The sequence below is a fragment of the Poecilia reticulata genome, chromosome 13, assembly GCF_904066995.2.
Source record: "Poecilia reticulata chromosome 13, P_reticulata-male-v2, whole genome shotgun sequence".
Lineage (NCBI taxonomy): Eukaryota > Metazoa > Chordata > Actinopteri > Cyprinodontiformes > Poeciliidae > Poecilia > Poecilia reticulata.
Window position 1 is genome coordinate 6,613,836 of NC_088842.1, and position 22,583 is coordinate 6,636,418.

Genomic DNA, 22,583 nt, shown 5'->3' on the forward strand with positions numbered 1-22,583 from the left:
ATACATACTGCAACGGTAGACATAAGAAGATATAGATTTTAATATCTTTATAAACATTTTTGTGCTGTTTTCAATGATAACTTACTGAACAGTTTATCCATGGTAAAGGAAAAAAAAGATGAATAGCCATACAGCAAGAACGGGAAAGAAAGGGATGAGGAACAATTCAAAACGACGGCTCTAAAAATAGAAACATGAAAAATAAAGAAGTCAACAGAACAACTCAAACGCTCCCCTTGCCGGGAGGAGCCAGAAAACCCTGTTATCATCGTCGATGTCGCTGATACTGTTTTTGTCGTAGTAATACAGTAAAATGATTATTATCAGCACTGTGAGATGTCCTCTCGTCTCCATCGTTACTGATACAGTTCACGCCGTCGATACAAACACTTTTATTTAAACTTGTGACATATTTCGAGGGAGGCACAAAAGCTCCAGAGGTACAGTGAGTCGTCCCATAACAGTTTTCCCTCTTCAAAGACGAACCGTCGCGTTCTGAAATCCTCGTCTCCACGGAGAACAGCAACGGTACATGAAGAGGCACAACTCTGCTTGAGCCGAGTTGCAAAGTTGCTCCTTTTAAATTGCTCCCTTCAACTGTTCATTGAGTTATTTAAGGTATGCCCATGTTTTTTTGTTGTTTTTTTTTGAAGGAGTCCTGTTTTGTGTGTGCCTTTTGAGGTTGAGCGATCAAGGGGAAAAAAAAGCAAAATGGCTCCTCGCATTCTTTACGAAGAAACCCAGAAACTTCACCTCTGACCTCTAAGGCTCCTCTTGGCCCTGCAACAGGGGACATATCTATAGGTCCGTTTTGTGTCGTAAGAAAAAAAAACAATCAAATGAACAACATCTTACACAAGATATAGACAGACTCCTCAATATTCACAGCTTGATCCCCCCAAGAGACGCACATTTCCAAGCAGATGAAAATAGCAAATGGCAATCCGTGTCATCATGAAGCAATTAGCAGCTTAATCTTCAGTTGCACAGAACAGAAGAAATGTTAATGAAGATGGAAGAGAGAATAGTGTTTAGAAATACTGTGCAGGCAGAAGGTAGATTAGCCTAAAAAAGTAACACAATGTTTAAGAAATATATTTCTATCATCTGCTACAGCTTAGTAACTCCGTGTGAGTTTAATGGCTGTTCTCTTTATGGCCAATACAATCTAAAGGCAATGGGGTTTTTATTCAAAACCTTTCAATTTGATATTCATTGAGAAACTGCTGGCATCCCAACGCTTTAAAACAAGGAGTTGCACTTTACAAAATTTAGAACAGAAAGACATAAAAAGCAAAAGAGTCTCAAACTGAATTATTTGTCGATTCCTTGCTGTCAACGTTACCATCTTCGACACGACTAAGCTAAAACCTAAATCTAAGTGGATTATTTGAAGACATTCAGAGCCACTTAGCTAGCAAGTGTTAACTTGAGTTATCTTATGTCTCTTTACTCATACTTTCTTTTTATTGAATTTTGGTTATCCAAGCTCTGGTTGACTAAAAAAAGTAAAAAAAATAAATTAAATAAAAGGCCAAGATGTATGGTGAAGAAATCATACTGGCATTGGCAGTGCAAGCTTAGTTTGCATTGACTTCCGATCATTTTCAGTCAGACTTTTTGTGCTCTGAATCTTTCCCTCACAGATGATTGATGCTTTTTGATATCGTCTTTAGTTTGAACAATAAACCTCCCTACAACATTTACACATATAATCACATTCACACACATACATAAGAGACACAGGCCTTGTAGTGCAGGAGCAAGAGAGAGGTCTTGAGGGCTGTGCTTTGCCTTTTTTTTTGTCTGTTAGATTTGTTAAACCCTCTGAAGGTCAGCGGAGAATGTGGTCGATATTTGTCACTATCAAGGCCACAAAGAGTGCTTGGATATGTAGTGAAGCCTTGGATGGGAGGGCCTTATTGTTGGCTTGTTGAACCCCACTGGGGGGGCGAACAGTGGTCCGAGGACACTTGTGCTTTCTCTGTGTGACTGTGCCATCCGGGGATGTGTGGTCATGTTTTCGTCCCTCTGTGAAATCATGGGAGGAATCCTCCTTGTCTGACATGACCTCCTTTGAGTGGTGAACCTCGTTGTCACCCTTCTTCTTGCTCCCTCTGTTGCGAGGCTTTGAACAGTTTTTAGGCGGCCCGGGTCTCGAGGGATCCACGATGTGGGTCTGATCTCCGGAGCCCACTGCGACTCCACGGTTCATGGATGGATTGACCGTCCCAGATAGATTGTTAGTCTGTGATCTGGACTCAGAAACCGTCGAAGAACAGCTGGAGAAGTCCTCCTTGCGCAGCTCTTTGAGGTCTTTCCCAACTATGTTGACCGGGGCCTGGCAGCCGACCGAAGAAGTCGAACCTCTAAACCTTTTCAACCATTCCCAGAGCGAAAGTGCTTTGCAGTCACATGACCAGGGGTTGTCGTTGAGGCGCAAGTATTCCAAGGCAGGAAGCATGTCCAGGCACTGTCCGGACAACTCCACGAGGGTGTTGTTAAACAAGTAGAGGGTGGTGAGGCGTTTCAGGTCGTGAAAGGCCAAACGGTCAACCCACTCGATCTGATTTTGGTGCAGAAGCAAACGGTCCAAGGCTCGAAGTCCTCTGAAGGTGTTCTGGTTGAGGCTCCACAGACGGTTTCCGTGGAGGAACAGGTGGCTGAGGTTGTGGAGATCCATAAATGTGTCATCCTGCAGATACTTCAGGTGATTATCCTAAGAAGACACATAGTGGATGGATTGTCATTGCAATGTCTTACTTTGCTGTTGATATTAAAATTTAAACTTATGTCCACATAGCACAAGGTTGCAACAAGTACTCAGTATAATTAATTGTTGACATTTTATTGTCCATTGGATAGAACCATGTAAATAGACTATAGAAAACTGTAATGAGACCAACATGGCCACTGTCTGTTGACCCCAATCCATAATGCCTGTAGATTGGATGTTGCAAGTAAATGACTCGATGCAGTGTGCTGGGTTTCCTTAGGAACAATTTGATCAACTTTGAATAATTAATTGAGCATAACTGTATTTCCTGATAACTAGAATCAATTATGTCTGTGTCTGTACTGAAATCTTTTTTTGTAAAGTGACTTGAGATGACATTTGTTGTGAATTGGCGCTATATAAATAAACTGAACTGAAACGTTCTTCAAAAGTTTGCACACAGAAAAATGTTGACCCAAGTCCTACATTTTAAGACAATAATCCCTGATGCTGATCAAAATATAAGTAAACTTTTGAATTTGGGGAAAGTGACAAAAAATATATCATATTCCAAAAAAAGATTTTGCCAGGTTTTCTGGTATTTAACAAATAGAACTAATTTTGGTAATTTTACTAAGCTAAAACAAGAAAGTTTGATCTGATTTAACTTCAATCAATGAACTACATTTTTTTTTATTCGGATGTAAATATCTGGTTTCAATGATATTTGAAACCAGATATTTACATCCGAAATACATGAATGTTACATGTTACGTGAATGTTCATGTAACATTCATGTAACTGAATGTTACATGTAATTACAGTTATCATTAACTGATAACTGTAATTATCAGTTACACTCATGTAACTGATAATTACATGAATGGCCACTATTAACACAGAATCATAGTTAATACAAAATTGGCATAGTTTGTAATCGCTTAGTATCTTAAGTCTGTGATGTATGGTTTCTTACATTTGGAGTTGGATTTAGATCACTTCAGAATCTAGAATAGGCATGACTTGATAGGTGTGCTTTCGCTTTTACCACGACGTATGAACAAGTCTTAAATTACTACTTAAACAGGGTAATCATTTTCCATGTGCTCAGTGCTCTTCTGTCAGAGTCTCGTGGTGACATTAATAAGTAGACACAAAGCTCAACTTGATTTTATATATTAGCTGTTCCAGACTTTCACAGAAACAGCATTTGGACAACTGGAGTCAATGACTATGTTGGGTAGTTTAGCTCTTGTTCTCTGATCTTTGGCTCTTTACTTCTCATTTATCTTTAAAGAGAAAACAGTCGGAGTCTTCTGTCAACAGTTTCATGGCCTCACCCCACTGCCAGTGACGGATCATTTATAAAACATTTATAGAAACATTGCAACCCCACTTGGCAATATGTCTCAAAACTACAGAATATCCTTGAAATCTGATTGGCTCCCTACACCAGAGCTTGTTCATATCATATCTTATATAGATCAGTGTTCTGTCATCTACTTCATGTCAGTTGATGTATATGATTTTTATTAATAACAAAAAGCAACCTCTGACTACTGCACAAAAAACTCTTCATAAAGGTGAAAAGAGGGTAATTGAGCAGTTGTTTGCAATTTGTAGTCTAACCATTTGATAATTTTGACTTTAAATTGATAAATAAGTTGAACAGAGTTAGCACAACGGTGATAAATATAGTTGTTTAAGCAATGCTAGGCTAATCGTGTGACTAGAAAAATTTAAGCCACTCTCCCAAACAGCTACTGGTGTTTCGACTTTGAGTAAGTTGAATAGCGTTAGCATGACAATGCTAAAAATTGTTGTTTAAGCTATGCTAAGCGTTAGCATGACAATGCTAAAAATTGTTGTTTAAGCTATGCTAAGCTTATGGTTTACGGTACAGGTTACTAGAAAATGTAGCCTGTACCGTAAACCACTGTAACCAACATTCTAAACAGATTCATGTGTTTAGTTTGTTTAGATATTTAGATGAAATTGCAATTTCAGTGTGCCAAACTTCTTCTACACGCCCCTGACTCTGAATTCTTCTATGGCACATCAACAAAAACAAAAGTTAAGGTTAGAATTCAAAGTTTTAACAATGTGGGTTTGAAATGTACCTGCAAATAAAGGTACTGCAGATTCCGAAGGCCTTTGAAGATGTTGTTCGGAAGTGAACTGAGACCACAGCGGTACAGGTGAAGCGCATTGAGCCGATTCAGGCCGTGGAAGGTGTCTTCGGCCAAAGAGCGTAGGTGGCGGTTGTCTCCGAGGTCCAGCTCCTCCAGCAACGTGAAGCCATGGAAGGTGGACGGCTCTATGTATGTGATGTTGTTAGAGTAGATCCACAGAGTGACCGTGTTTGGGTTGAAGTGCCCTCGTAGCAGGCGGTGGATTTTGTTGTTTTGCAAGAAAATGCGCTCGCTGTCTGGAGGGATGCCGTCAGGGATCGACAGGAAGTTGTGTGCCTGGCAGGAGACGGTACTGGGCGCAGTGTAGCATATGCAGTGATGGGGGCAGGACCAGGAAAACTTGAGGCCACAGAGAACCAGCAAGAACTCCAGCCCACAGCCTGTAGAGAACAAAGACAGAGACTGAGATTAAAGGTATTGTCACACAAAACAAAAATATGAGTGAATAAGAGCAAACCAAACCCGAACATATTGAACTTTTTGATGAATTTAGCAAAGTATCAAGAATTTTTGTTGTTGCTCTTCTGTCACTATTATGTTTAGCAAAACTAAAAAAAGAGGAAAGAGGACTTTGCTTTTATTCATGAAGTAAAATTAGCTCAACTCTGTATTGTTCCCCAAACCCAATCAGTTTTTATCCCATTATCTGTTTGAAAGCATGGACACCAGGTCAGTTTGGTCACGGCTTCTATGTTCAGTTTAACAGGATAGTTCAAGTTTTGTATGTTTTTTAGAGTTTGCTTTATTTTGTTGTGTCAGTTGGAATAAAATCCATTGTAATGCATCCGAAATACACTTTCTGTAAAACAAGATATGAGCCACAAAGGCTTTTCCACACAGTACTTCACACGCTAAATCTGTTTGGCCATCTCAGTATGAGTGAATAAAATATATTTTTAATAAAACCAGTGGAATAACTACTCACGTAATGTCAAATCATATTCTGAAGCCAAATATGTCTATTATACTGTACTGTGGTAAATATGGGCTTTATAAACATCAAAGCTGACACAAAAAGTTAAAATGAAATTGAATAACATTGGTGAATTTTGATATGACATTGCTAAACTGCAGCTTTGAAATAAGTTTAACTTGTTTGCACTCTAAAAAAAAAGTAAAACCGTTGAATAAAAGTGTGATGAAAAGGATAAAAATGGCTGGCAAACAGCAAAAATTCACTGCAACTTCAAGACCTTGTAGTTAATTACATTAACAAAGGAAATGTTCCGTTTCCTTTCATTGACAAACCAGACTTTTAACCCTGAACCAGAAATCTCAATCTTCGCTGTTTCACTGACAAAATGGCTACAATGACGGACGAAAAAGCTCAAGTTTAAAAAAAAAAAAGTGACAAACGTGTTCTCCATTTGATTCCCCCCAAATATATTTCACACATTAGTATAAGTATTTTGTTTGTTACCCAACATAAATCAACATTTGAAACAGGCATTTCACATATTATGATCCCTCCACATTTGTTTCACATATGAGCATCGTGTATAATTGTTCACAAGACGCACATTTACAAATTACTACACAATATGAAAATATGGAAAATAATCCAGTTTTCCATATGTACATGTATGGAAACCCTTTACATGTATTTTGTTTTTCACATGAACATTACGCATTTCTACTGCATTAGAAGCAAAATAAATGCCACATTGAGGTAAGCGTCCACAAGCTACTGCACAATGATTTCAAATGTGTTCATATATATATTACTACATAATACAATTAGAGACTTTCAACATGTCAAAGACATGCCTTACATGTTATTACATTCAGTTTCAAGACCTGTTTTTTTCCCCCGTTGCAACACAATATAAAATAAAAATAAAAATGATCTTGTCTCATTTACAGTTTTATCAAAGTTCACTGAAGAAGAATGGTCTGTCCTGGACATAGAAACTTCATTGTACATTGAGGATTGCCTCAATTTATAATTTTCCTAGAGTTATCATTTGGGATGAGGGGGGTTTAGCTGAAAGAGAAGTTACTATGTTCTATAAATGCCAAACTAGTGGTGCACTGATCCACATTTTTCATTTCAGATACCAAGACCTAAGGTTTACATCTTTTTTTTTTTTTTTTTTGTAAACAAAAATTACTGAATTCTAAACTTATTTGATATCTCAGCTCCCATACAACACATTTAAATACACCAGTAGCTTCACAAGCTTGGTCTAACACAGTGGTTCTTAACCTTTTTTGAGGTACCAAACCCCCCAGTTGCATACGCGCATTCACCAAACCCTTCTTATTCCAACCCCCACCCCATTCCAACATTGGGGTGTTAGACCAATGTTAGACTATTGGTCTAACATGTTTAAACAACTTTAATTTGTTCAGTCAGTGCAATTAGTAGTAGACTATTCAATGTGAAAATATGAAACTGACAAAAACAACAGGATGACTAACTTGGCAAAACATAAAAATTAAACTGCAACACTCTTTCAAATTATTCAGAAAGTGCAATTTTGAATCCTAAAAATAAATAAAGCATGATGTTGAGCAAAGCACGAGGTATAGAGTTAGACTGAATAAATCTGCCCTTACGGATCTGGCACATTGTCACCGACACTCAATTTAGATTTTTTTTTTTTCCAGTCTGAGGACTAATACAGATATTAATATCACATTGGTCCATCTCTACTAAATTCTACATCAGAGCACAATATAGTATATAGAGTGAAACACAAGACTTTATTGGCAAAAAAGTCAAAAGACTTATGAATTCTCTCTTGATTTCACGAAGCAGTAAAATTGTCTCTAATATTTTTAGCTCATGTCACAGAGCGTGGTACGCATATGGACCCTCTTGCTCACACATTACCTCATTAATCCCACAAATGCGCTGCTGCCAACAGAAAGAAACGTACTTAAAAGACAACAAACAATAACACCTGCTCCTCTGAGTCACGAGACGCCTCGCTGATTCCGATTGGTCTCATCCGACACATGATTTGGCCCTTCCAGAAATCGCCCCTTCCAGTTTTCTGTCGGGAGACTCTTGATTCCTTGCTTCTGCGTCTGCTGGCACTACTTTCCCCACAAGAGAGGGCTTGTGATCAGTCAGTTTGTGTTGCTAAATGGGCTGTGGAATGCTTGTCTTTACTCGCAGTCAGCTGCTCTGGAGGCACTTTCCGACCAATGACACGAGTCCCTCAGATGCACCAGATAGGAGATGGGACTTTTTGCACAGTCTCATCCCAAGATGAGCCCAATTCACAGTCCATTACCAAGGTTCCATCTGAAACCCCCTCCCCCTGACTTGCCTCCTACTTAATTTATTATTCAAAGCAACGTGGAGCCTGGATACGCTGTCTTCCAATCGATATCCCTCTGTTGCCTTTTATCCCACCCTGTAATCCCAGGTCTTTTATGCTGGAAATTCGGTCGCAGGCATTTTCCCGGGAGACAAGCCTATTTATCTGAATGTATTTTCTTGCCAAACTGTGGCTAAGCTGTGACATTCAGCGTCTGACTCCGCTGACCTTTAGCGGTAATTCTCCCGTTTTCTAGTCGCGCTCTCCGGCGCGCACATCAAGCTCGTGTGTCACCTGAACGGGAGCGTGCTCTCACGGGCAACAAATCTAATCCTATTTGTTAAGCTCTGCCACTGGGCGACAATGGAAAACGCATGCAACCCTCACTAAACCAAAAAAGAAAAAGAAAAAAGTGCTCAATAAATGAGGTGATTTTTCATGGCTCAACACTATCAAAAGGGGGGGAAAGTTAGTGCCAAAGGGGGGAAAGCGTTGCACCAGTAACCTTGTCCTACCCTGAGAGTACCTCCACCCCCCCAACGCTCTGATTTTTGCTATCATCAGGACCTGGATGGCTCTGTCTGTTATGAGCCGTATTCAGATTCTTCACACCTTCAAGCCTTAACGAGAGCGCCGTTTCGCTACTTTATAACTCTGCGGGTGTTTTCCTCTTTACTTGCCATTTTCATGAAGACGTATCAAGCACGGCACCTGCTGACTTGAGAAAATTGGTTGAAAATGTTTTTCTTTTTTTTCCTCCCCCCCTTTCTGTTTCTTCTGGGAAATAAGAGTTTGCTTTATTTATCAGACAAATAAGACACGACACAGTAAATTTTCCAGCCTCACCGTGAGGAGAAATTTGCATTAAGCGGCGCACACCTGGTATTTGAGATGTGGCTTCTTAATTGTTAATTTTGGGTCTCGGTGGTTCACAATTTCTTGGGCAACTGGCCCTCGTGTGAGGAGGATTTTTAGCAAGAATGTTGGAAAAAAAAAAAAAAAAAAGAGGCACCAATCAAACCTAAGCTGCCTTTTGCTTTTATATTTGTTGTGAGATTAGATGGCTTATTTTAATCACCTGTCATGGCAAGGAGTTTATCCAAGAAAAAAAAATTATCTCCTCACCCCAGTAATTATTTTTTGAGGCCCTAAACTTTTTCCATTAAACCCTTCCCTCATGCATGTCTTCAATAAGAATTAGGTAGCAGATCTCTAACAGAAGAATGATCTGAACAGGCGAGACAGAAAGTGATAAGCCTGATACACTGGGAGAGCGTGGGGGATTGAGAATGTAGATGTTGCAGAGATAGGGAGACAATTTAAATCAGTGATCTGCTAATCATGTTAGCACCATAAGGATGCACCTCCTCTCTGCTTGCTCGCCTCAGCCTGTGAAAAATAAAAAACCGTCGCAACTAATTCCTTTTTTCTCTAAAACTGTAGCTGCGTTTCTATTATAAATGTGCGCAAATCTTTGTCGATATTCTGCTAACGTTGGAAAACACAATTTTGCAACTTCTGTGTTTCCACTAAATCTGAAATGAAATTAAAATTATACATAAATAAACTTGTTCACGTGATAAGTCAGTAAAAATAAAGGTCACATGAGATATATTCACAACTCAGCCACAGCGCTCATCATCTTTCAACTATCAGAGGAGATGTTAGTGTCTTATTCAGGTGTTGGAGTGACGAGAACCTTGCGAGAGGCTACGTATAAGAGCTAAGTATTCAATACGTTGGAATGACATAACTTTTTATGAACTGTACGATTCTGTGAGAGCTCTGATGGAGCTGTTGCTCATCGTTAGAAACAAAAACAAACCATCATCCTACTACTACTTCCTGTTGTCTTCTTCATGGTTTTCTCCAGTAGTAACATCCGGCTGTTGATCACGTGACTTGTGTGATGTGGAAAAAAAGTGCATCCTTTACAGTTCTTTCAATACGACTGAAAAACCACCTCATCCTAGCGCAAAAAACTTTATATCAAATAACATATTTTTTCAAAATTGGCGTGTTTCCATTAAGTAAATTAATTTTCTTACTTTCAATTTGCGCAATTTAAGATTTGATGGAAATGTGGGCAGTGTTTTACAGGAAGCATGTACATTTGTTTTGTGTCCCGTTGAACCTGAAGCCACTAAATAAAATCCAGTGCAAGAAGTTGACTTTGGAGGCCAAAACGTCCCTCTGAACGTAACATCCACACCACGAAAACAAGCTGTGGTAGATATGGCGAAGATACAACCTACTGTTGCAGGGAAACTATTCTATTTTGAAAAGAACGGGCAAAAACAAATTCAGTCTCCAAGCGTACAAATCTGGTGGAATCATACACTAAAACCGCCAAAGCGTTGACAGTATATCCCATTAAAACAAATTCAACTTTTTAATTGTAACGTCACTGAATGTTAAAACACCAAAAGTAGCGAGAATAGCTATTAAGAGCACCGCAACTCGCCTTCCTCAACTCCCTTTCTCTCTGTGGAGGAAAGCTTTTTATTTATATTTTATTTTTTTTACCTTCATCCCAGGTGAGGCTTTAGACAACATGAATATATAATGTGGAAGCTCTTTCTACACACTGGCTGAGAGGCAGGGGAGGAGTAAACACCCATTTCCTTGTTTACAGCAACACTCAGAGCTCGCGTGAGCCCTCCGTTTGCAGCTGGCATCGCGTTCCCTTCCTCTCTGACTTCAGTACCTGACAGCTCGCCCTGTGTAATTGCACCACTAAACGCAGATGTAAACACAAACGCAATTGCGCAACAAGACACCTCGTACATTACCACCACTCGGGTTTTAGTCTGGATGGGGGCTTGACGGGGGGGACGCACCGTGATGCTTCGGGCTGAGATGTAAATGACGCAGCTCACGACGGCATGACGGCATAAAAGTCTAATTGATGTTTGCTTACACGGCTTTCAACAGCATGACTGGTTTTCCGTAAAAGGAAAATGAAAAGACGAATCGTGTGGAAAGGCTGTTCTTCAAAATGGATGACAATGACAAAAAAAAAAAATAATCAATGTCTGTCATAGCAGCATTGTAAGCTCACACAAAAAGAAAGCCATTCAGCTTCAGATTGTATTATATAAATAGCTTTGGACGCACCAAAGCATGTATATGCCAATTGCGCCTATTTGGAACTTGGCAGAATAAAGACGCAAGCTCAGATACACAGAGAGGGAGAGAGATAATGTGTTGTTGGAAATAAAATTTAAAAAAAGACCGTGCAGCTATTTGTGCTCTGGCCCCGTGTGCTAACACCCTCGTCGCAAGTCGTTGAGCTCCGAGTCGTTCCGTGAAGTTTTGACTTCACCTCCGTTTACCTCTCCAACTGTTCTTGCGGTTACCAAGTTCCCGTGTTTTTCAGAAAGTAGACGAATAAGTGAATAAAACAGAATGCCTTGGGTCCCCTCATCACCCCTCCACTCCCACCCGGACAGACAATGACAGACAATGGGACGCAAATGTGTAGAATGTCAATGACGGATAGTTCATACTGGATTTGCCCTCATGAATAACACATCTTCGCTAATAGAGGAGAAATGGTACGCCTGTACAGCTGCGTGACTCTGCCCATCATTAGACTGGACAAACTCAATTTCCTGTGTCTCTCCAAAGACCCCGATAAACACTCTTGTTGTTTCGCTGCTGCCACCAGTAGACTCTAAATTGTGTCCTCACTCCGTACCGCTTGCAATAATACCCACGGATGCACTGGCTGATAACAGCAGTAAAGCATGCGGGGATGTGTTGCTTTGTCGCAGAGGCTTTATATATCTCTTTAATTAACGGGTCTGAATTGATGTAAAGTATGTATATTTCCATTTGGTTTCCTTCAGAAACAAATGGGGGTGTAGTGTCAGACAGGCAACCTTTGATGGATCAGAAATAAATATCTTGACTCACTTTTTGAGCGTCCCGACAGCCACTAAATTATTCTCGTCTTTCAGCCAATTTGAAGCGCTCTACTTTTCTTCTAACTTTCCCATATGAGCAAATGTGACTTCTAATTAAAACTGGCCTTTCAGTTTTGTCTTTGACTGTTTCCCCACATTTAATGTTTTTTCTTGGGACATCATAAAGTTGTTGCCTGCAAGCTGTTATGACGACAGCAGCTGGTAGCTTTAATTTGCAAGTCTTAAGGGATATACGTTGTACGGTACCTACTAGATTGTTAAAAAGAAATAGCCTGAAAACATAAAGTAAAGGATCCAACTGGAAATATCTTTTCTTCAGCAACAGCGATTGGTGTAAAAGTATCAATTTCAATCCATTTCTGCAAAGGGAAGCCACTATTTGATAATGCAGAACATTATTTTGACGGGAAGAAATTTGATTTGGATGTAAGCGCAACTTCCTCCTCGGAGTGGCGACAGATTTTAGCGGTGGCAAGGTTTCTCTTTTGTCTCTGGTAAAAGACCATGAGCCATTTCTCCATCTAGTGTTCGACACCAGTGCTTGTTTTGGTTTTATTTTCCCAGAATGCCCTGCGCTATAGTCCATTTCCTGTTTTTGTAGCGGTCTCTGGTTTCACTTGCCGTTCACATATGCATTCACTTGAACCGAACCGAGACCGAGGTTTTTGGTGGACCAGGGTTTGCTTCTTTTGGTCCACTGGAAATGCAAAATGGAAATGGGTGTAGGTCAGTTACAGATATCGACGTATAGTTACGGTTTCAAAACAACAACAAAAATTCCTACCATTTCTCTGGTTAAAAGTCATTTTATTAAGATGCTCCAAAGTGAAATTAGGGATATTATACTTTATGGCAGTGGTTCCCAAACTTTTTCTCCTGGGCCCCCGTCACTGGTTTCCAAACATTTTCTGGGCCCCCCCTATGGATTACAAATAGCTGTCTAGCGGGGGCGTGGGGTTGGGAGGAATCGACTTTTTTGGGGAATGTACCTAGCTGAACATAGACAACAACACCAGTAGCCTACAAGCTACTTGTTAAGGAGCTTAAGGTGTTGTATTGATATTAGCTAGCTAGTCATCTTTTAGCTAACTTTACCTGCATCAAAAAGCTTTACTCAACTCAGTCAGTTAGTTTGGGAAAAAAGCTGTGAAAAGTTTTTTGCCTTTTGCTGGTTTGCTGCCATGATTCAAGCACACACCTGCGTAGCCCCGCGTAGCAGCAGCAGGTCTCCTTCACTACCGCACAGGTGTAAATCCAGTGTGAGGGTCGTAGCGCTCATGTTGCGTTTAAAGGCGGCTTGGAAAAACAGGTTACCACATATTAAAAACGGATTAAACAGTTTTAACTGCTGATAAAAATGACATAGGGCACAGATATGGGAAGTGTGGGAGCCCCTACTGTATCAAATTGACAGAGGAATAATAGAGAGTTGGCCATTCTAAGGTAAAAACCCAGCGCATACAGCGTTCATGTTTTTTTTTGTTTGTTTTTTTTTCATTCAGACGGCTTCCCGCGCCCCCCCTGCAATGGCACGGCGAAACCGGCGAAACCGTGCCATTGCAGGTTTCGCACCAAACTGTGGGCGCCCCACAGTTTGGGAACCTCTGCTTTATTGGAAGTAGAAATGCAGCTGTTTGGAAAAAGAACAGAGACATTTATGATGTGGAAGCTAAATGAGTAGCAATCTTCATTCTTATTAAGATGATTGCATTTTAAAACTACCAGATGCATCTGTCAGCAGGAAAGAAATACTCACTTTTTAAATCTGCAACATTTCTGATCCATCTACTTATGTTTTCAACTTCGTGATTCCAGAATAAACACAAGGACTTTTGTTTAAATTATTAAATACTTGACACATTTCTAAAGTAAATGCCTGACAGCCTTATCTTTAACGATTCTAAATGACTAATAACATAAAAATAGCTTAATGTTTGCAGGATGAATAGTGAGGTTTACATGAAATCTTTTTTTTCTTTTTTTATGTATGTTTATTTATGTAAGCCCCGATTTCACAAGAAGCTGAACAATGCCAGCGAATAGAACATCAGCTTCTGACAATTGTAAGTACGGGTCAGTGATTGCACATTTATTTTAATTTGAAAGGGCGGAATGAAAAGGGAAAAAAAATCCAAGCACTTATTCTTTGAGGATAAAGAAACAGAAATCACGGCCACACATAAAACCAAAATAATAATAATATCTTCTCTCAGGCTGATTCTCATTAGCATTTTTAAAGAATTTCTCCGTTGGCTCGTTTAACAGCTCAGATTCGGCCCGTTACTTTCCGTCGGAGCAGAGAACTCGCAGATGAACGCTGCTGCCAGCAGCTGCGACCAACAGCATTTAGCTGGGAATATTTGTTCCAAATTAGTATTATTATTATTATTTTTCCCTCTTTTGTTTTCACAGTTGCCAGAAGAATGTTATAGATATTGTCTCATTTGGCATTCCTCGGTATGACTGCCGGCGATATTGCCTCTGAATATTCTTGCAGTCAATGAAAGGGAAATGGGTGAAATAATGGAGTTTGTGCAGAAATGCAGCAGAATAGAAATATTTGCGGCATAAAGGCATTCATTATGTCACTGTGATACACTTCTGGTGTAAAAAAAAAAAAATAGTGACTGCTTTGGCTGTTTGTGCCTTATCAAAAAGCACCTGAACTAGTTTCTCCCTTTTTATATATACTTGGTTGAATGTAATGAAAAAATTGGTGTTTCATAGAACGTATATAAGGAAAATCAATGGAGATGGGACAAAATTGTGTATAATAAATTCAAAAATCAAGGGAATATTTTAGAAAATGATGCTATAAATGGTAAAAATATAATTTAAATGATAGGGTCAACATCTACCTTTCTGTTTAAGACTGTAGTTTAAGTTCCAAGTGAGTTTCAGGCCATGTATGGTTCTGCTATTGATTTACATGGGCTTGTTGTATCCCCTGCTTTGTTTCTGTGATTTGTTCCCTCTGCATCAGCACAGCATGTCCTGTGAAACTGTAAGGCATCAACACTCTGGCAGTGTCACCACTTTCAGGACATTAATTTGAATACGATCACTCTGTCGCAGTAAATAGTCAAGGCCAAATCAGCGGAAGTTCCGACCGGAACGCCAACTAAACTTTATTATCAATGACAAAACCTAAGAAGTGAAATTTTGACAGATTTCAGAAACTGAGACCTGGTGGAAAGACCTCCTTTACACTGGGCTTGTGCATAAATGTACAGTGCAGAGAGAAATAATCTTTACCTGGGGTCCTTCGAAGGATGCAGACCCTGAATTTGTACACGGCTCAGGTATTTTGAACCCCTCAGGTATTTTGCCTCTAAGCTTATTCTTAGAGGCAATTGATGGCTGCCTGGAAACCACCGAGATGACTTCAGATGACTGTAAAACATGCAACTGCTTCTTTAGATTTGAATCTCCCATGGAGATTCAAGGATTCCTCAAACTCGCATGAAAGAATCAAAGTTACCCTCCATGTATGCTTTTAATGAGGAAATATGATATAAAACTACAAAAAAGGCATTTTACACAATTCTTCCCCTTTAAATTAAAATTATAAAAAACTTATTTTATTATTCTATGCATATCCCATTTAAAATAATACTCCCCCGCCTCCCCTTCTTCATAACTTTTAAATACAATGTGAGGGCATCTCTTTGCTAGCTTCCCAAACATATTGTAAACTCTGAAGTCTGAAAATGTCCCAGCATCCAGCTTATATGCACAATTTGGAGGTATGCACGCTTTCCCATGAACCTGGGAACCGGACCACTGCGAGTATAGCGCAAACAGATGTCTGCGTGCATTTTCTCTCCCCCTTCTGTTTGGCATGGCATGTTTCAGTTGCTTGGTGAGATTTGTTTTGCTACAGCCTGTAGCCTGAGACGCTGTGCACATGCTGAAGAGCCGAAAGCATTTCAAATAAATGACCTGGAGTGCTGCCAGCCTGGTATGGGCGTGTTTGGGTTGCAGTGGAAATAGAACGGCCATTACTGTTTCAGATTGATTCGATTATTAAACCATGCAGGTGTGTGGGAGCCACACAAGAGCAAGCAACCGCTGATGCCACCAGGCTCCCGCATGCGGCATCTAGAGCCCAGATATGCTACAGCAACAAACAACAAGCTACCATACACCACAGAGGATTTGTGCTCTCACACTAGATACCGTTCATGTTTTGGTTGAATTTCTAAAAATGTCTTTGGCAGTTTAAGTCCAGTTTGAAGGAGGTCTGAATGAAGAATTAAATGAAGAAATGTCTGCAATATGAAGGGTTTTAACTAAAGTGGCCGGAAGTCAATGACATACATGTCACATTATGAAATGCTTGTTTGAAACAAAATGAAGGAGGCTGATGAAAACATGGAGACATAGCAGACAAAAGAAAATCCAAATTTTGAAACAGATGGACTTTGTTCACACAGTAGGTCTTAATGCTCGATTCCATTTTTTTTCCTGTTGAAATCCAAATTATTTATTTTTTGTATAGTTCTTCATATCACTAATCAAATACGAGACTTCTGTACGAACGGTTGACGACTCCAAAGTGACCCACTTGTACAGAGGAAGAGTGTAGGCATCATGTCAGCAGCGCACCACTAGTGGACGCCACTGTCTATGGTTCAATTTTAAAGTTCTAAAATAAAATAAAGATCATGCTTTATTTTTTTTATTAGCTTCCCTTTGGTTATGAATTTGTAATGACCTTCTGTAGAGAGGTGTGGGTGGATACATAGTGAGAGCTTTGAGTAGTGAGATTGTGATGAGATGCTCTTCACTGACACAGACTTCGTTCATAGTATCGTGATTGTAACTTTTAACTCATTGTTTATGTCCAGATTTACCATGTCTGCCTTCTTCTGGGTTAGAATAATGATCCACAACTCACATTAATGATGACAAAGTCGGATTAAATGCAAAATGACTAGTCAGACTTCAGGCGTTTTGAAAACAATCAGGCAGTACCACATATGGAAGTGGCACAGTTCGGATTTTCTGGGGGAAAAGATCAGAATTTGGCCGGTCAGGCAGCCATTAAAAAGTCTGATATGGGCAAAAGAAAATGAAGTCGCCTTTTCCCGCTATGCGAATATAGCTTTATTTGTACCTAAAGCTGCATACATAAGAAATGAAGCTATTTCAAAAACAACACAACTACCAAACAAAGACTGTAGCAGACCCAGAGCACAAACCATGACACAGTTTTCTGTCAATTTGGCTTTACTTCAAAGGAAGAGGAAAGCCATGCGGAGGCTTGCGTGGCATGCAAAACCTTTCTTGGCCTGGTAGAGGAGAATTCCCCTGAAAGCTCGACGAGTTAACAATGAAAATATTTCCAAGTAAAGTAAAGCGAAAAAGAAGCCGAGGTAGCATTCTTTTCATCCTTGACAAACCAGTTGCTACAGCTTGTTCACTGGCATTATTTCTAACACCAAAGTGATGCAAATCCGTACCCTGACTAATCAAACTTCTTCCAAACCATCAGCTGGTATGAGCAAAGCCTTTATGAGAAATATTCCATCGTTAATCATAACTTTCTTTGATTATTTACAGTGTCAAACTTTAATTGCGAGGCCCTGTTTGTTACTTAATCCAGGGTTAAAACGACTCGCGCCTTGGCCGCGTAGTCTGTCCCTTTGATCACCAGAAGTCTTTAAATTTAAAACGGAAGACATAAAAGAATAAGCTGGAGGATATGAGGAAAACAATGATGGAAGTCTCTCTCCCTCTCTCAACACTGCAATAACACACAATCACATAAAAAAGCAAGCAAGCAAACCGAGATCAAGTTAAACATAAAACGACCTGGCATGATTGTGTGACAGCCACGTTTCATAAGTTGACAGTTCAGAGAGTCTAAAAATAGCTGAGAGAGAAAAAAAAAAAGAATCACAGAACAAAAGGAAGAAAACCGAGTGTTGAAGCGGATAAAGCTCATTTCATTTAAAAATAGTATTTGGGAATCCAAGCAGCATGGTGGACGGGTGACGCATGCACGAGATGAGCCACATATGTTTGATTTCCACATTTTTAATTAACAGACTCCTGTGCTAATTCCACTGGCGTTCGGATGCCCGTCTGCACCTGCTGGATCTGTTACTCCTTCTCACATGCAACACAAACTCTGCACACGTGAAGCACATACATACCTGGTTACGTTTGCCAAGTGGCCTCCGGAGGGAGCAGCACCATCAGCTACCGACTATATCCATTTATCATGACAGGACAAAAGCCAAATGATTCAAATATATTGCACTCCCTGCGGCGATACTGTACTGCAGCAGGAGGACTAAGCTAAAGTAATGGGTCTGCCAAAACTGTGTTAAATCATCCAAAGTGTATCCATATGTAGTTTATATGTGGCAGTTCTATTAAAGTCGTAGAGGGCATTGATGGTGGGGCCAATAATTATGTTTCACGTTGACGGTTAATGACTCTCGGAGGCGTTTAGAAGCCTTAAGGCTTCGTGTGTACAGACTGTTTGACAACATGGAGGAATATTTGAGCAGTCGCAGTAAAGTTCACCGCTTTTCAGAAGGATTGACTGTATCAAACGGGAATCCTGAGATTTGAAAGGCAACTTTGTAGAGGTCTCCTTACGAGTTTGGATAAATCAGACTCGTTGGACATCCTGCCCAAACAAACCAACAACAACAAAAAAAGCAATTTGCTTTGACTGACACAAACAACAGTCAGAGAACGTTGCCAGTGGAAGTCGGCGCAGCAATGAAAGCTTTAATCTAGACAGAGTTGTGAATATGAGTCAATCAAGTGACGGGGTGTTTGTTTAACAGCAGCTTAATTAGCATTTTTTTCACACTACACATGCTATAGAGATCCAAAAGGCACAAAAAAAGACAAATTAGTTTGAAAAAAAAAACAACAACAACTGAAGGGCACTGAATGACAGATAAGAATAAAAAAATCCCTATTTAAGGCAAACTCCCTAATCTTGCTTGACACACTCTTGGTCAGCTACAAAAGAAACCCACGTGTGAATGGTTTTCTGTTGTCTTCAAAATTGAACACAGATACGCTTTTAGCGAAAATAGTGAAAGTTTAGTAAATTAGACAAAATCAAAGAAAAGCACAGAATTGTTCATCTCTGAAGCACATTGGAGGCCACTAGCTGACAACCTTGGACCGGCTGTGTGAATTTGTAAAAATGTAAATCCAGAGTTTCCCCCAGTGTATTATAAGCCTGGCGGCCCGCCATGTTTTACTAGCCCCGCCGCCAGGCTAAGCATTGCTTGTTTACGTTTCTAAGAAAAAAAAAAAATTGCTTTTTTTGAACCCGGGCTGCAAGCTTTTCTTTTGCTCTTAGCATTTCACTAGCAGAGCAGATTTATTCCTAAAAGATAGGTTTATAATAGATAAGTTTATAGTTTATGCATTTAAAGCCGACAGCGCGCGGACCAATCACACAGCTGGCGCCTCTGCACTTTGCCTCGCGCGCTGCCGCTGCTATACCTCAGCGCGGATCGCGCGCGCCTCCTTTCACTCAAACTGGACACAGGCTGACCTGTATGGATATTTACATCAACTTACTGTGAGGAATTAGGATCCTTTGGAGAACTCTAGGTAAGAGTTTAAAGCCCGCCGCATTAGCTCTGGTTGCGCAGCTCAATGTGAACCGCAGGAATAATTTGTAGCGAATTCAGAGGTCGCGTTGTGGAGTGGTGAGAATGATTCATCTTTGTGAACGAACAATTATATGCGGCGTTTACGTCTCAACATGCTGCCCTGCGTGTGGCTCTGTGTCTGTCTTCCCTGTAAAGTTTATGTCTGAGGTCCCGGTTGGCCGGAGCGTTTGTGGATAAGCAGCGCTAACCTCATCATGCAGGTTCAGCCCGGTGAGGAGCTTTAACCCTCTTCTCGGAGTCACGCATCATGCTGATTTTAGATTATTTTATTATTATTTTTAGTATTATTTTACCATTGCGTGATGCATCAAACCATATGCGTTGTCTACTTAGTGTTAATACGCGCGGCGCACAGAGATCTGAGAAACTCGTCCCGTAAACTCGACCAATCAGAATAGTTTCTGTGACGCTTATTAAAAACTCAACAGACACAAAATGAAAGAGTTACTAAAGCCACATTAGCAGCATTGAATTAAATCTCCCATTTGTTGCGCATCTCTGCGTAGTGCAGCAGATTCCAAGGCCGGTCCAAGGCTGTGTGAGGCCTGGAGCAGAATTAGATTTAGGGGCCCCTTTTGTTGCTATAAATATCAGCACCTCTAACAGCTTCTCTATTAGATTTAGTGAAATATGGGAGAAGGGAGTAGTTTAATTGGCCAGCCTAAAAAGCAATAAGTTATAATCGCAGTTTACTAATTTGTATTTGTAAATTCAAAGATTAAACTCATAGCATCAGATTGTTACTATGGTAACAAAACAATCTAACTATAAATATTATTTGAAGTTTTACAAAGTAAACTTGTCAGCTCCTTAAAATCTTGTACTTAAATGTTAAACAATTTAAAATCATTTAATTTATATATGCCTAAAGAACTGAATAAAATTTAACAGCATTGATAATCTCAATAAACAAATGTTACATTTATGGATCTGTGGTCTGTTTTAAAATATTAGCGTTTATGGGGCCCCGGAAGCCCTGGGGGCTTGATGGAGCTGCTGACTTAATTTGGATTAAACAGAAGTGCAATTCTTTTGTTTTTAGACTAGTTGCAGGTTTAAAAAGCATTTCACTGGAGATGTTTTCCTGTAACATATAATTGCACAGCAATACTTTTACATTTCCTGTCAATTTAATATCTTTTAATACAAAAACACAGTGGACCGCCAGTAGACCGCCTCGATGCACCGACCACTGGGCTCAGCAAGTTTTCTGGGGGAAACCCTGAAATCCCATTTTTCTTTTAGATGAATGACGGTAATATGGCTTTTATTTTGAAAGTCACAATTTCTTTTTCTTCACATCATGAGTACACTTGTGCGCCTCAGCTAATGCTGAGCTTTCAAGAAATTAACTATGCACTATATGTTTTTGTTTTAGACTCGTGTCGTAATGCTGTCCCATGAAACTGTTTATTTACTAAAGGTTATAAGAATCTAGTGCTCACTCATGGATACGTCCAACATGGAGTCACCCCTGGTATATTTACTTGATTGGAGCTCCTGTTGATGAGACGACTCTGTGAGAAAGTCGGTTGTTTCCAAGGGAATGCGAAAAAATGTATCCTTGGTGAGCGTTCTCGCTCTGAACGATAATAAGGTCAGAGCTGTAAGAAAATCTACACATGGTCTAGTTTTATTTGGTAATCATCTTGAAACTCTTATTTACTCTAAAGTAATACTGTGTTGGAGGAATGTAACTCTTTTACCTTCTCCTCAAAGCTGTTAAAGGTCCTTTTCACACCCTGTTTTTGATGGCGAGATAAAATCAAAAGACTGACGCTGGTGGCCCAAAAGCTCAATTTAACTCTTGAATTAATGTCTGCAATGCTTTAGAAAAGTATTGGCTTCACTTCATATTTCTTCTTCTTTTGCTTTTATGTTACTCTTGACTACCTCAGATTGTTTATCAAATTTTAATATCACTACAGACATCATGAGTAAGTACATAGAACACTTTTTAAATAATAAATTATTATTAAGAGGCTCGTAAAAAGTAATAACCCTCATTGATCAATTATGAAATAAGCACAGTTCTTAAAGTATTGTATTAAATTTCACTACTACACCCAGACCTGGTTATTATTGTTGGGGAAAGAAAAAGGAACTTTAGGCAGTCAAAACTGTGTTGTGAAAACAAACATCATTTCATAAAAGGAACATCAGCCAAACATGGTGGTGGTAGTGTGATGGTTGGGGCCTGCGTCATGAGCTGGATGACTTTTAAAGGGACAGAATTATGTAATAGCTCCACATCATGTTATGATGTTGTTCTCTCCAACAAAAACACACCTGGAGAGTTGTTCTGGCAGCTGAAGGAGGAACAGCTGATCCTGCTCTCTCCTGTCCTTACTGATAACTGCCTGTGAATTATTTTTAAAGTCACAATTTTTATGGTTATATTTACATTATTGACATCATAACTGGATTACTTCAAGCCTAAGGACCGGGAGATTTTTTGACTTTTATTTTTACCTTACCTTTCTTCACCTCCAAGTTGAACTAGGGCAAAATGCCCCCATCCGACCCCAAGGACATTAGCAGTTTTTAGAAAGGAAGATTCAACGGCTGGAGGTGAACTTTGAGATCAACGCTAACTCTTCCTCAAATCAGCGGAGAGGTCGTACACCCCGCACCAAGCAGTTCACCCTGGATCGCTCAGGGCGCCAAGCCAAAACAAAAGCCTCACACTGCAGATCCCATGAGACGACTAACGGGGAGAACCCCTCACCTGGATGAATCAGCGTGGCCGGCTCTGAGCCGAAACCCACATTCAACTTCAACACCTGCTCCGCCAAAGAATAGCAAACAAGGAGCTGGAACCA

General features: G+C 39.9%; 1 protein-coding gene across 1 annotated transcript in view; it reads right to left on the reverse strand.

Annotated features, from left to right (window-relative positions):
- Positions 1-18: 18 nt before the first annotated feature.
- rtn4rl1b (reticulon 4 receptor-like 1b) overlaps positions 19-22,583 on the reverse strand; it is a 220,817-nt gene continuing 198,252 nt past the window's right edge. Inside the window, exons 2-3 of the mRNA XM_008424944.3 lie at positions 4,837-5,288; positions 19-2,719 (exon numbers count right to left, since the gene is read on the reverse strand). Coding sequence (XP_008423166.1) covers positions 1,835-2,719; positions 4,837-5,288 — 1,337 coding nt within the window. The 3' untranslated portion in view covers positions 19-1,834. The remainder of the gene's footprint in view (positions 2,720-4,836; positions 5,289-22,583) is intronic.